At 46.2% G+C, this 14732-nt stretch overlaps 2 protein-coding genes and 1 long non-coding RNA gene across 4 annotated transcripts in view; 1 reads left to right on the top strand and 2 right to left on the bottom strand.

The window, feature by feature from the left end:
- Positions 1-345: 345 nt before the first annotated feature.
- Positions 346-12708, bottom strand: LOC121088393. Its single transcript, XR_005827940.1, has 2 exons — positions 12448-12708; positions 346-731 (listed from the first exon to the last, which is right to left on the bottom strand). It is a non-coding gene; the product is annotated as an uncharacterized LOC121088393 (long non-coding RNA).
- LOC121088392 (polycystic kidney disease and receptor for egg jelly-related protein-like) lies at positions 1274-8822 on the bottom strand. Its single transcript, XM_040594365.1, is given in 2 exon segments — positions 1274-6496; positions 6591-8822. Coding segments are annotated over 2 exon segments (5940 nt in total). The 5' UTR covers positions 7308-8822.
- The window catches only part of TTC38 (tetratricopeptide repeat domain 38), a 20171-nt gene continuing 14389 nt past the window's right edge, over positions 8951-14732 (top strand). Inside the window, exons 1-5 of one of the 2 annotated variants that reach the window (XM_040594362.1) lie at positions 8951-9063; positions 12173-12250; positions 12715-12796; positions 13134-13305; positions 14299-14472. In XM_040594362.1, coding sequence (XP_040450296.1) covers positions 9040-9063; positions 12173-12250; positions 12715-12796; positions 13134-13305; positions 14299-14472 — 530 coding nt within the window. In that variant the 5' untranslated portion in view covers positions 8951-9039. The remainder of the gene's footprint in view (positions 9064-12172; positions 12251-12714; positions 12797-13133; positions 13306-14298; positions 14473-14732) is intronic. The other variant, XM_040594363.1, reaches the window with a different exon arrangement.

Below are 14732 nucleotides of genomic sequence, written 5' to 3'. Positions count from 1 at the left end.
TCTGCCAGGCTGTTTGGCCTGCAAGTTGCTTAAGGTATTGATTTCAGTTATAAAAGAACGGGATTTTATTTAACCGTTTCTCTACTTCACACGAGGTGTGTCTGCAGCAGTGGGACTAGCCTAAAGGTGAGTTGTAGTGAATTAAGAATGGGTCTCATTAGGAGATGTGTAGCCCATCAAGACCTTCTGTTACACTTTATAATTTTTTGCTTCTTTATTCCCACTGCTAGCCCCAACTAACTGAGTCTTCAGATGTAATACAACTGAACAAAAGGTTTGTGTGTCTGCCTGCATTGTCCTTTCAGCTTTTCTGTTTTTTTTTTTTTCTTTTTCTTTTTTTTTTTAAAAAAGCATAGTTGAAGAAAATGTCAGAACACCATCAATTTGAGAATCTGTTGATGTAGTCTGGAAAACGAGTGTGTAAAATGGGCGGGTTTGTATCTGCTTATTGTGCAGGCCTGGCGGGATGCTGGACTTGTCCTGTCCACGACTAGCAATGAAGCCTGTAAGCTCTTCGATGCTGCGCTGATGCAGGTATGACCAGGGGGAAGTAAGAAAATGTGATTTGAAGGGACTCGTGCCTGAAACAACCTTTGCTGTAGCTGATGTTTAAATTTCTTATCAACTGGGAGAGCGTCCAAGTCAGGCTGCCACAGGACTTCAGCCATCAGCAGGCAGCAGAAAACCCTGGTGGCAGAGGGCTATGCCGGATGCTGCAGCTGCGAGGAAACCTATCCCAGACTATCCCAGACGTGAGGCCTGCTGAGAAGAGATTAACCATTGATCCGTTGTATTTTTATTACTACCGTTTTTAACAGTACCGGCAGGCCGTGCCCATCGCAGCCAGGAGCCACGGGCTGGGGGCCGGTGGGCCAGGCTATCCCATCAGCCGTAAGGCTCCCCATAAACTCTCCGCATGGTGAAGAAAATGCAAGATTTAAACAAAATAAAGAAAAAAAGAACAATTCTGCAGTCTGCCTGTGATCAAAGTGAACGACCTGGAGGATGCCCCCAGCTTTATGAGTAAGGAATTGGGGGGTTGACCAAGCTGACCAGTCTTCCCAATTGACCTGGACATCTTCCCCTCGCCTGCGGCTAGTGTGTGGGCACGGCTTTACAGCGGAGAAGCCGACTAACCCCCTCCCAGGCCATGAAGCAGGATTGTGGAGACCACGGTTAACAAACACTGTTTACTTATGAACATAAATAAATAAACTTTGACAGGCAAATATTGCAAGATAAAGGTGGTCTTGAATACTAAACCTTTTCTTGTTCATATGAGAAGAGAAACCATTTTTCTTCCATTTATTTTTCTGATCTTGAGCCCTGAATGTTGCTGGTGTCTTCTCTCAGTCTTCCCGTAGAGTTCACTGTGGAAAAGGTCAAGTTCGCTGGTTCTGGATGTTTTACAGATCAGAAGATAAAATATCCTTCTGAGCCTTTGCAATACAAAAGTAACCACTTGTGCTTCCTCAGGTGGTTCTTCATATACGGGTTGTTTCACATCTCCATAGGCAGACATAATAACAGCTTGGAAAAGATTGATCAAGACATAGGTCATCGCCGACATGAAAGAGGCTAGGAAAAAAACCCCATCCAGCAACTTGGATGAAAATGCAGTATTTCTGAAAGCTGAGATGCAGGAGAATATGGTCTGAGCTGAGTGAATCGTGCTATTGTAATTCCATTCATGCTGCCCAAAGACAAGGTAGCCAAAAGCCATAAATGCAAAGAAGTAAACCACCACCATGAGGGCCATTGAGGACATTCCAGGAAGGGCTGCCAAGATACATCTTCGTGCCAGGGGCACGCCATAAAAGAAGTGATGATATTTCAGAGTTTTCAAAATGAAAAAAAATGCTAAAAAGCCCATAGTAATCCTTAAAATCTGATCTAAATGAGCAACTGCATGTAAAGGAATGAAATTGTTTGGGTGAAGGAAGTAGAAGTTCACTGTATCAGCTCCCACTTTGAACTTCATGACCTTTAAAATAACAAGGAACAGGAATAGTAATTTTAAGCTGAAGTTTATCATATTGGAAATGTTTTTAATGTAATCAGTTTTTTCCTGGCCTATTATGTGAAGCTCTTCTGCAATGTAAATGAGCATAAAGGCAAGAACAATTACAAACACAAACATTTGAGCTTTAGTTTGCTGATGAAAAATGGGGAGTGCAAAAGAGTGTGCTGACAAACTTGGTTTTATGATCCCCAAGTGAGACATCTCAAATATGACGGAGATGGCGCAAAAGAGGTCTGCATCTGAGTTAAATGTAGTTAGTTCGATGATCACCGCCCATGTCTTTTCATCAAGCCAGTTGCTCTGTTGTAGAGCACCCAGCCTTGTTGTTGAATTAGATCTTCCTTCTTCAGGGAAAAAGTAAAACGTGTATCCTGCTGGTCCATATGTGTGCAAATCTCCATATAAATAATACATCCATGGAGTCCTGTTTCGCTGGTAAGTGAAGCCACCGTCACTGCTGGCATCCTTGGAAACAGGCGGGTTGGCAACCTTTGTCCAAGTGCCAGCGTAGTCACCTTTCTCTGGTATGTCATGGCCGTATTTGCGAAGACGGTGGCTTTCACTGATCGCAGAGTTATTTGCAAAGCTGAGAGGACGGGAACGTTTTTTCTCGGTACCTTCAGCCCGCAGTTGCCTCATCCTAGGCAAACCAATGATTTTGGACCAGCTCTCAGGAAGGAAGGTTGGCTGAATGTCACTGTGGATCAAAGGCAAGAATGAGTCTTTCACCCACACATAGATATGTTCTAGCTTATCTACACTGGCGAGTCATGGAGAGAATTGGTTATGGATGAACTGGTTGTAGTGGAAACTGTTGGCGTTCTCAGTGGAATAGGCAAAATTTAACAGCAGTGTTAAAAAGGCAAGATGACTGATGAAACTTTTGGCAAAAGTCAATGCCTTGCCTTTAATTTTTGCCCTTTTCAGCATGTTTGCAATTTCATCATTATCTAAAGGTTTATACTGCTTGCTGCCTCTGAGTTTAGCAAGTTTCCGGTGCTTCTCTCTCATCTCATCAGCCTTCATCATTTCTGTAGCCAGCTTCTTCTCAGAAGACTTTTAATGATTTAACCATGCGATGTTTTCACAGTATTTTGGATGAATTGTACTCATAGCTGAGAAAAAAATTATTTTGAGAATTGCAAGGAAAACGGTCTCAATATAGGAGATTGCAGATGCTAAAAGCCACTCTAGTGAAGTCTGATAGCCGTAAGACAAACCATAGGACACAATGAAAAACGACGATAGCCCACTTATAGCTGTAAGTAGTGCGCACAAGGCATAGTTGCACCACCAACAAAAAGCTATGCGTGGTCTCTTGCGAAAGAGCATGAAGGCACTGCTTAGTGGCTTGCTTTCTTTCTGAAAGTTGCCCCCTTCTTCTGTGTAATTATTACTAAAATTGGAGTCTGATGGTGGCCTTCTCTGGCAGGCCTTAGCCATTGGAGGGGAATTTGTGGTTCTTGTCTGCTCCTCTGCTCCAATTCCGTTTGCGTCTCTTTCAGAAACTGTGCGATTACTCCACTTTGGGGGATCTCCCTCGCTTCTTGTCTTTCCGGAACATGACAGGCTCTGTGAGTTCCTGGGACCAGGAAGGTTTTCCAACAGATGCATATTCGTCAGTTGTGCTGAAGTTTCTGGAAGGTACAATTTTTGCAAACTTTCCTCCGAGTTCTTCAGATTTCCGGACAGGAGGGGTGAATTTGCCTTTGGTTCCGTCTGAGCCACACCACGAGGAGAAGCTTTCTTCTGGGAATACTTCAGTAAGGCAATTATAATAATTTCCACAGGTCTGGTAATCAAAAGGCATTCAATTCCTACTGTTACTGCTTTCAAATACTGCAGGTATATTGGAGATTCTTCATCCTCGTCAGCGTTAAAGAACATAATGCCAACAAGCAAGTTCAATAATAATACTGCTAAACAGGCAGACAGACGTTGGAGCCTGCTGAAAGCGTCACTGGCAACGGCAGAAAAAACGGAGATCCACAGATGGCCCTCTTTCAGGCTGTTGGCGAAATCAATAGAAAAATAGTCAATTCTGAGCAGAGGTGTCTTGGGGTCTGTGACGGAAAATGTCCTTTCTAGTACATGATCACTCTTGTCAAGAGAGAGCCATTTCCGGCACATGAAGAACCAGGTCTTCCTGGTGGACATATCCTCAACTTTGGCTCTGCTTAAGAACCAGCTTGGGGATGGGCCCTTGTTATTATGCCAGACCCTGAAGGAAGAAATGTCTCCCAAGTCTTTCTTGGTAGTCAACAGAAAGCAATCGGTGCTTCCTCGTTGGAAAGATGGAAAATGTGGGTGCCGTAAACAATGGACATCACTCCTGCCATTCTGGCTGATGAGCTGAAGAAAGACATCTGCTGTGGTTCCAGCTTCCCAGTAACTGCCTGTGTATAAAGTGACTAAATATCTGCCCTTATCAAAGGGGTCGTTGTCTGGCAGAACGATAATCTTGTCTTTCCTGTCCCTCTCAGCCCTGTCTTTTCTCACGGCCCGGAGGCACAAAAGAAAATAGACGGCAAAAATAAAGAGCACCGTTAATAATGTCACTGGGTTTTGAGGTATATCTGCTATCAGGATTTTTCCCAGATCTATTGCGTTGGGCGTAGCTATTACTTTGGCTGCCAGGAACCTGATGTCGTATGTGGACGCCTTTGACGCAGCGTGAACTGTCAGACTTCTGCGACTCTGCTTCATTTTGCAGACACAGTGTACCCTCTGCCAGTCAGTCAAGGAGCCAAGCCTGCACACGTCTTCTCTCCACAGACTTTGAACCCCGTCCAGAAATAAGCACTGATCACTAAAAACATGTATGCTCACCAGCCTCTGCGTTCGATACCTTACAACATACGATGTCAGCAAGACAATGGAGATGTTGTGAGGGTCTGTACCGCTTCCTTGAGCTGTGGTTGTCAACAGTGACTCTGGGAGACAGATAACATAGGGAGCCTGAATGTTACAGTCAGTGCTAGCTGTCTCATTTTCACTTGCCACTGTTGGCATGTTGTGAAAAGCAGCAAACGAGGCTGTGGGATGAGCATGAGTGACGCTGGTGCCTGTAAATACTAGCACCTTGAAAGTAACTTGTAATTTTGTCAGGATCCGGATGTATATGCTCTTGGTGTTTCTGTTGACTTCAAAACTAAATCCTCCAGTTGTGTGAGTTTGTGTTTTACCGGGTCCCATTGCTAACTGAAAAGTTGAAGTTTCCTTCTCTTTCCTAGCAACAGTAATTTCTGCTCCTTCAGGCGTGATCCCCAGTAGGTCTCCATTAGCCTTGCTCTCTGCCGTTTTAAACCCCAAGACCATTGTTTTGATTTCTGGTGTGTGACCTAACCAAGGGAAAGGGTTCTCGTCGAACTCAAAAAGAGCAGTGGATATCACGGCATCATGCGGCAATCCTGAATACTTTCCCTTTCTCAGTGATAGATAAAAGCAATTCCTGCAGGTGTTGCTGGTAGAGAAAGCATTTGCAACGTTCCAGGTTTCCTCTTTCTTCAGCGTGATATTCCAGTGTTTTGTTTCCATTTGAGTCTCTGTTTCTCCAGGGACTTTGCCCTGGAAAACTATGTCCGTTAAATTTTCCGTGATGGAGAAGACTCGTTTAACTCCATTTACGTTGACGTTCCTGCAATGCAGAAGAGCAGCTCTCAGGATGTTGGACAAGCATCTTAGTATTCCACTGGTCTGAATTTCTGCCTCCTCAGACCAACGGCTCTCATTCCTCTGTATCTTCAGCACTCCCGTCACCTCTGTCAGTTTCCTAATGGCAAGATCTTGTGATCTAATATTCACTTCCTCAGCTTCCTTTGTGGCTTGAGAAAGAGAAGCAACTACTTGGTTGATTTCCATTGTGCTCTCAACTGAAATATTCAGGGCTGTTTTAACCAGGTTTTCACAAAACTGAGCCTTAGGGAGGTGGCGAGCTGGTGCTGCTTTAATATAGTTTAAGACTGAGGCTACCAGTTAAGCCAAATAACCTGCTCTAATATAATCTCTAACATAATTGCTTACTGAGGCCAGCAGTTCATGGTATACAACAGCTAGTGGTCGACTGTTAATTGGGTTCCGTACACGGACATATAAACTCACTTGGGTAAATGCCCCAAGGGAATCACAGACTTGAACACAAAGTGTCAAGGTGTACTTCTGAGAGGGCACTCCAACTGGGAGAAGAGATGGGGGAGTTTTAGGCTGATAACCAAAGTACAGAATTGTGCCAAATGTATTTTCTGCCACAGAAGTTATTTTGGCAGTTTTGGGTACATCGGAAGCTACTATCACTTTATATGTCAGAGGTAAATCGCTGTCAGAAAATCCACTGCACTGAACAACAAATTTTGTCAGAAAGGCTGTGCCCTGGTGTGGGTTGATGGTACACTTGCCAGCCCTAGGAGGAGAATTTACCTTAAATGCATGTCTGTAGACTGAGGACCTACCATCCCGAGTTTATATTTTTTATTACTTATATTTATATAAATATAAATTATAAATATAATTTATTTATATTTATATAAATAAATATAAAAATAAAATATAAATTATTTATAATTTATACTTTAAATAGAAGTACGTAGGATCGATGTGCAGTCTTTGTAAAAGTCAGAGCACGTATAGACAGGTAAGCCCCAGGCCTCCCTGTTGAGGTTCTGGAAGACCAGTCAAAGCTAATTTCTGTAGCGTTTTCTAAAAAAAGGGACCAGTAGTAGACTGGCTGGCTATTTGTTCTACCGTTCAGGCATTTTCCAGCCAAGGTAAATCTCTCTGTTGGAACTGGAGTGCTGCCACAGTTTTCCAGGCATGCCACATCCAGAAGGAGCGGGGAGCCAGGCTGCACATCTACAGTTTGGTCAGCATAACTCTTCCTTCCATCCTTTTGAATCACTAGACGGAAGTAGTATAAAGCATTTCCTGGGAGGGATTCTGGTGGCACTGCTTGAACTGGACCTGAGGATGTTAACCATTTCAAATCCCTCTGGGATGGATGGCAGCTTTTTCCCGGGCTGACTTTCATGATTTTATAGTCTGACACCTCTTTAGTGCAGTACCAAGTAAATGTGATTCCCTGTAGTCCTTCCTGTGAATCAGGATCACAGGATGCGGAACCATCAAGAGTCCAATTATCATAAAATCCTACTGTGCAGAACGTGCCTCCTGCAATATTTGCCACTAGATCAGTGCTTTCGATCTGAACGTAAACTTTATCTGAGCCTCTGAGGACTGTTGTGGTCCTAATTGGGGTTATTGCAACAGTGAAATAAAAGACATACAACATGTTGACGCTCACGTGGTGGTGAAAGCACTTGGGTACAGTGCATGACGCAGATGAGCATTGGACTGTAAGCGCTGTGCAGCCGAGCAGCTGGAGGAGAAGGCAGACCGCTGCCGTTGAGGCCCACAGCGGAGGTGGGCGCACTGCTGCTGGAGCGTGGGCTGCAGGAGGCCAGTGGCTGGCACGTCCCAGTGGCTGGGGCCGCTCTCCAGGGGAACCAGAACCTCCTCCCGGCACCGCTGGCGAGCACGGTCTCGAGCTGTGGAAACAGCAGAACGCATGTGGGTTACCTTTGTAACTGCGTTTCTTTTACAGTCTGTTTTAGCTTTGTGGCTCTGTTGTTTGTTTGGGTGTAATGGCTACGGAGAGACTGCTAACCAACCCTGCCTATGCAATTTTATGCTAAGAGGGTTGCAGATTATCTGAAAGTTTTACTGAATCTTTCTATATTTTGTGTTTGTGAGACAGTTAGCTATAGGAGCGTTCTGATTTTTAGGAGTTAACCTCCATGTTAGAATGAGGTTAGCACTTCTTAACCAATGACGGACGAGTTCCTATGCTGCTTGTTATCCGGGACTGTGTGACTTGAAGTCCCTATTCTATAGACCATAATAACCTTACTCTCTAGACCATAACCAGAGCACGTAGGTTCTGTTGCATAGGTATAGGATAAGTTATTGGACAGCTTGACAAGGCCGATATCTAGCCGTCCAACTTGGCAACAAAACTTACTTTTGTAATACTAAAAAGCACACCCGCAGGTCAAGAGGACCCTTGCCCAGGTGAAGACCCTTCCCCTGCGCAAGCCTAGTAACAGAAGAGGATGACACACCACATATTATAATTATATGCAAATTACCAACCAGTCATTGTAACTGGGAGCGTATGACCTTGTAATTTTGTGTATAAATGTAACAGTGCAATCTGCACAGGTGTGCTCGATTTATGGAGATGCCACCGAGCACCCAGTGCTGCAGTAAAGGAGGGCCTGCTTCTTAATACTGCGTTGGTGTTGAGAGGTTTGATTCCCGATTTTGGTGACGAGAGGGAAAGAAAATCGTTTGAGGCTCAGAGTCAGTGAGGAGCCTGTTGTATAGGGAGCTAATGAAACAGACTTGGAGTCTCCTTGGGCTCTGCATATAGGGGAACTAAATGAAGGCTCAGCGGTGGGTCAGCTGTAACTACAGGGCCTGACTATGGTTGGAGTCCTCCCAGAAGACTCAGATCCCTGTAAGGAGCATGTGCGATGCTTCATTACCGTAGTACGGCCTGTTGAATGAGTATGTTTGATTTTTCTGAGAAATGTAATGCATAATCCTCAGTGTAGCCTATATAATGTCGTTTGAGTGAACCATAGGGCACGCACCTGAGGCGGAACGATCCCCTGAGCATCCAGAGGTGCAACAACGAATGCCAGATTCTGAAAGCTACGTTGTTGTTAAGGCGTTTTTGTCGTTTCTGGTTTTGCTGACAGGTATACCCAGCGCCACAAGAAAGAAGTCTTTCGGGGCCGAGGACCGACACCAAGCATAGCGGCCGGCAGCACCGCGGCCCCCGGCGGCTCGGGAGGGCAGGCAGGCGCTGCCAAGGGGCCGGGCGAGGCCCAGCGCTCCCCGCAGGCCCCGCCCGCTGGCGGCTCGGCCCCGCTGGCGGCCCGGCCCCGGCCCCGGCCCCGGCCCCGGCTCCGGCTCCTCCTGGGGCGGGGCCGCCGGCAGCGGAGCGGCTGCGGGGTCTCATGGCGCCGCTGAGGGACTGCCAGGTGAGGGCTGGCCTGAGGCGGAGCGGGACGGCGGGCGCCCTGCCTGGCCGCCCGGCCTGGCCCCGCCGCAGCGACCGAGCGCGGGGGCTGTGGCCGCTCTGCCCGTGGGCCCGGGCCCTGCCCCTGCCCCTGCCCCTGCCGGGCGCCCAGGGCCGGCGGGTGCGCGCCCTTGCCGTTGGGCCGGCGGGCGGGCCGGCGGGTGGGCGGGGAGAGGGGCTGCTGGCGGCGCTGGGTCTGTGCAGGGAGAGGAGCTGAGCCGGCTGAGGCTGGCGGGAGGGCGCCACTGGCGGGGCTCCTGTTGCCGCTCGTCTCCTTCAGCCCGTTACCGGCCGGGTTTCAGGTGGGGTGAGGCTGCCGTTGGGGTTTGCAAATGGCGACGAGGCCTCGCAGCCTTCGCTCCGAGCGGGGAAGCCACCCCGTGCCAGCGCAGGCAGAGTAATTGCTGTGCTGTCTTCCCGCTGAAGGTGGTTCTCCCGGTTGCTCCTTTTGTTGTCGTTTTGTAGTTAATTAGGCAGGGGGAGCTAAAAAAAGAAGTCTTGAAGGTCTTCTCAGAGTGTCATAGGTTCATGAGCGCCAGAGCTCTGGAGAAACGGAGGACGTGCTAAGAGCAGCCCTCAGGAAAAAAACAAACCCTACAGATAGTCACCAGATCTCGGGACTAAAGTCGTAGCAGGAGAATGGTCAAGGCTTTGTGGCGAGAAGCGGTTAGAAGAGCCAAGGCGACGGCATTGTCTCCAAGACGCATCACAAAGGAGGTTCCGCACCTGGCAACTGGAGAGGAGGATTATGGGAAATGAGCGTAACAGAACTCAATGGCCGCCATACTGTGAAGGGTAACTGGTAGTTTACCTTCTGGTAGTAACCCTCCGCTCTGACTTTTACCTACTCGCTCTCCTTGTCCCGTGGGTTTCCTCAGTCACAGTGTGATCCCTGAGTACAGACACGCCCCAAGACGAGTGTTCCAAGCAGCCTGGGCAGGACTGCTTGTGTAGGGCCCAGAGGACAAGGGTTACTGGCTCTTCTGTGCTCCCAGTAGCTCTTTGGTGCTTGGTTGACAGCACTAATTGGGTTTGGAGCAGCTCTGGTATGTCTCTGAGGAGTCAGCAGCTGTTACAGCGTTAGTTCTCTGCAGCCCATTGTCCTGGCGTGCTAACAGGAGGAGTAGTGGCATAACGTGATGGGATGCATCCTCCTGCTGCCATCCTCCTGTTGCCAGAGTGGGAGTCTTGCAGTGAGCTGTGAGTTATGTGGGCTGTAGCCTTGGCAGAGCAGAGGCTTTCTAGAGTGGGTCGAAGTAGCATGTACCTCAACTAGATCAGCAGAGTCCTTAGTGATGGGTGCAGGCCTTCCTAACCCTTGGTCTGCTGTTTTGTTCAGATGCTTATGCACAGACCTTTTTGTTCCTATGAATCTTAGCATTAACAAGTCTGAGAATGGGAAGACATTTTCTGTTTGGCAAGTACCTTGAGCTGTTGTGCAAAATCGGCGGTGGCAAAGAGAGCTGCTTGAAATGGAGCTTGTTTCTGATGACTGGTGATGAAGGTGGTTCCTGGCCTCTTTTGCAGGGTACCTTGAAAGGTAGCAGGCCTTACCTCACTACCCTCCTGACTTTTCTCTTTGCGCTGTTTCTGGATGTAGTATGAATGGTAAAAAACCCGTGCAATTTTATCTTCAGGTGTAGCCTTTCAGGCTTGTAGTTTTGAACGCTCTAGTGCCTGAGCCGTTGGAACGTGAGCCTTTAATCCAATCACAGTGGGAAAGTTTTAGGACATATTGACAAAGATGTCTTTGCCTGGTGACTTAAAATTTTTGACAGTTGGGTCATTAGAGCTCGGGAATACATTAAATTGTGAAATGAGACACAAGCTGAATTCTTGCAGCATCCACAAGGACTAGTCCCCCATTAGGAGGAGTCTGAATTGGCTTGCCCCCGGTCTGTTTTTATGTGATGCTGTACATTCCGCGTGCTGGCATAAAAGTGATGTTGAAGTGATTGGGGCAGCTCCTCAAATGTGTGTATGCTTAAACAGAGATGTATATGGTGTGCTGAATGTAAATGTGCTTGAGAAGCTCACAGTCTTAGAAGCGGTGATGGATGCAGTGTAGGAATGCTGAGTGGAGAGTACGTAGTAGAAATAAACCCAAGCGTTGTTCTAAATACCTGAATAGGTTACCAAGGGAAGCACCTCGGCTTGTGAGATGACTGGCTTTGTGGTTGTGTGGCCATCCCGTGGGGGAGAAGAGGCCTGCAAGCCACAGGAGATGACATGCCTGTTTGCTGTAGGCACCCACATGAGCAAGTTAAGCATTTTGAAATAGGCATTGGATTTTTGATTTTGTCGCCAGAGTTACTTAGGAGAGCAGTCATGGAGACAACCGTGGAACAGGGTGCTGTAGCTGCTGCAGCTTAATTCCACCATTGAGTAAACTGTGCGTCTGCCTAATGAACTCTTTTTGTTCTCCAGCAGTCAGCAAGGAGATGTGGCACCTTGGTCAGTGTTGCGTAGCTTGTTAAGAAACTATGGCAGCCTGATTCTGTTTTGCATTTTAGCTTTATCAAATGGCCATGTTCTTGCTTTTTGTAAGGCTTGTGTACCAATCTGTGGTCCAGCCTCTTTGTTGATTTAAGTCCAGTGGCCTGGTTAGTGGACTTGCTCTGCCAGGCTGTTTGGCCTGCAAGTTGCTTAAGGTATTGATTTCAGTTATAAAAGAACGGGATTTTATTTAACCGTTTCTCTACTTCACACGAGGTGTGTCTGCAGCAGTGGGACTAGCCTAAAGGTGAGTTGTAGTGAATTAAGAATGGGTCTCATTAGGAGATGTGTAGCCCATCAAGACCTTCTGTTACACTTTATAATTTTTTGCTTCTTTATTCCCACTGCTAGCCCCAACTAACTGAGTCTTCAGATGTAATACAACTGAACAAAAGGTTTGTGTGTCTGCCTGCATTGTCCTTTCAGCTTTTCTGTTTTTTTTTTTCTTTTTCTTTTTTTTTTAAAAAAAGCATAGTTGAAGAAAATGTCAGAACACCATCAATTTGAGAATCTGTTGATGTAGTCTGGAAAACGAGTGTGTAAAATGGGCGGGTTTGTATCTGCTTGTTGTGCAGGCCTGGCGGGATGCTGGACTTGTCCTGTCCACGACTAGCAATGAAGCCTGTAAGCTCTTCGATGCTGCGCTGACGCAGGTATGACCAGGGGGAAGTAAGAAAATGTGATTTGAAGGGACTCGTGCCTGAAACAACCTTTGCTGTAGCTGATGTTTAAATTTCTTATCAACTGGGAGAGCGTCCAAGTCAGGCTGCCACAGGACTTCAGCCATCAGCAGGCAGCAGAAAACCCTGGTGGCAGAGGGCTATGCCGGATGCTGCAGCTGCGAGGAAACCTCAGCCAGCATGCTCATCCTAGCTGACACTGAAGAGGCAACCAGTCGATATAAACTGCGCAGAAGTCCAGTTCTGTTGGTGGCCAAACTATGTTAAAGAAGATAACAGCTTTTCTGTTTCCCTACTACGCGAACCCTATGTGAAGGCAATGTTTGTCTTTTAGTCATTTGCCTTGCTTACTTTTGAATTTTAAATGCCTGGGAGAACAGAAAGAAGCTCAATGTCGTCAGGGATTCCTCGACCCTCTCTCTCTGTCTCTGTTACAGTACGCCACCTGGACCAGTAATGAGAGCCTTGGAGGTATTGAGGGATGTCTCTCCAAGTTAAAAGCAGCAGATCCTAATTTTAGTGAGTACAGCCTTTAATTCTGAGCATGGAAAGTGCTGGATAATACTTGGTGTCGTGGTGTTTAACTTTGTTTACGCAAGGGGAAGGTGGTGGCTTACAGAATTCTGTAAAACTTCAGACTCTAGCAGGCTGGGATGATTTTGTGTGTTTTTTTCTTCTCTTCTGAAACCTTTTAAAATGGCTATAATGACAAGCCTCTAAGAACTTTAGGCTTATGAGACTTTTTGGACCCCTGTGTCTACAAGACAATTGTGCTTACAATAAACAGCTCCCCTCATGTTTCTGTAGAGATGACTAATGCTGTACAGCTCAACCTGTAATGTGCTGTTTTCCGTAGCAATGGGACATGTCATTGCTAATGGTTTGGAGCTGATTGGCACTGGAAGTTCGGTGCGGCTCAGCAGAGAGCTGGACGGTGCGATGAGAACAATGATGACGCTTTCAATATCACAGCCACTGACTGAGCGGGAGAAGCTTCATGTAGCAGCGTTGGACATGTTTGCTAATGGGCAAGTCCCCTGTCATCCCACTTAAATATCTGTGACGAGTTTTAGGTACCGCAGGTGGAAACAGTAGTAGGTCGTAGTGTCTCCTGACATTAGGTGACATCTAGCAAAGGATCAGGGTGAGGTGTCAGTGGTTGTTCTTGCATTTCTCTCTCCATACTGTAATCACCGTGACTAGTTAGTGAACAGCACTGTAGGAAGGGAAGTGCTCTATTGCCACCACTTCATATCATTAAGCACTCTGTTTTTTAAATCTGTCATGGATCCATTAGTGGAAAATATGGTTTAGAACTAGTAACCTAAATATTTGACTACAGTAGGGTCCAGTATATTATAACACAGACTGGGATTCATAGAAGTAAAGCTACAGACATCCTGTCTGTTGTCTCCTTGTGTCAAAAATTATTTTCGTTTTAAAATAAAGGCATAACAAAGTGTCCAAAGTGCTGCAGAAACTCACTGTTCCATGTAATGTGATGAATTTATGTGCACTGCAGAAAGTATGGGCTAATGTTTCAGTTTCATGATTGCTTTGTCAGACAAGTATGGATTTACCTCCTCTTTTTCTTAGCAAAAGAAAGGAGGAAGCTACTGAAGCCTAGTTGTTACTGTTTGTGTGATGTCCACTAGAGGATAGGGAAGGTGTCTTTGTGCATGTGAAGTTAGATTAATAATGGTAGGCCTCTGTAAAAACTCTTCAGCCCTGTAGAAGAATCTTCAGATTTATGGTTTGAGCTTGTTTCATTTTCCTTGTGTGTTACAGTGGCTTGTTGTGACCGAATGACATTTCTTTCAACGGTTTCCTCCAAGGTGCTGAGTGAAGATAATGCCATGCCATTATTACTTTAAAAAGACTAAGAATTGGCTTCAAGAGGAAAAAAAATGTCATTTGATGTTGAATTTTCTGTTTTTCAGAATAGCATGAGCTTAGAACTAACAGTAGAGTTAGGTATGTGTGCCTTCTCTCAGCAATCAACATAATTCTTTTATTTCTAGCCAGCTTCCAAAAGCTTGCAATCTATGGGAACAGATTCTGCAGAGCCACCCAACTGACCTGCTAGCCCTCAAATTTTCCCAGGACACTTATTTCTATCTGGGATATCACATACAGATGAGAGATTCTGTTGCCCGAGTTTATCCTTTCTGGACACCTGATATTCCACTAAGCAGGTAGGTCGTCCTTAATTTTGAAAATTGCCTTTTAGCTGGTGTGCAAGTACTTTGTGGTTTTGAAGTTCCAAAACATCTAAACAGGATCTGTTGGAAACAGGCAGGTAGACAAAATCAAGGGCGTAGAAGTAGATCAAACCTAACCACAGCTAGAACATCTCTCCTGTATCCCTGTTGACACTGTTGAGGGTTATTTTGTGAGCGAACCATGGCTCAATCAGTAAATTTTGCTGTCAGATACAGCACGTGGCATATACCAC

This window comes from Falco naumanni, chromosome 5 (assembly GCF_017639655.2).
Source record: "Falco naumanni isolate bFalNau1 chromosome 5, bFalNau1.pat, whole genome shotgun sequence".
NCBI classification, from domain to species: Eukaryota; Metazoa; Chordata; class Aves; order Falconiformes; family Falconidae; genus Falco; species Falco naumanni.
This window is presented reverse-complemented; position numbering and strand designations above follow the sequence as displayed.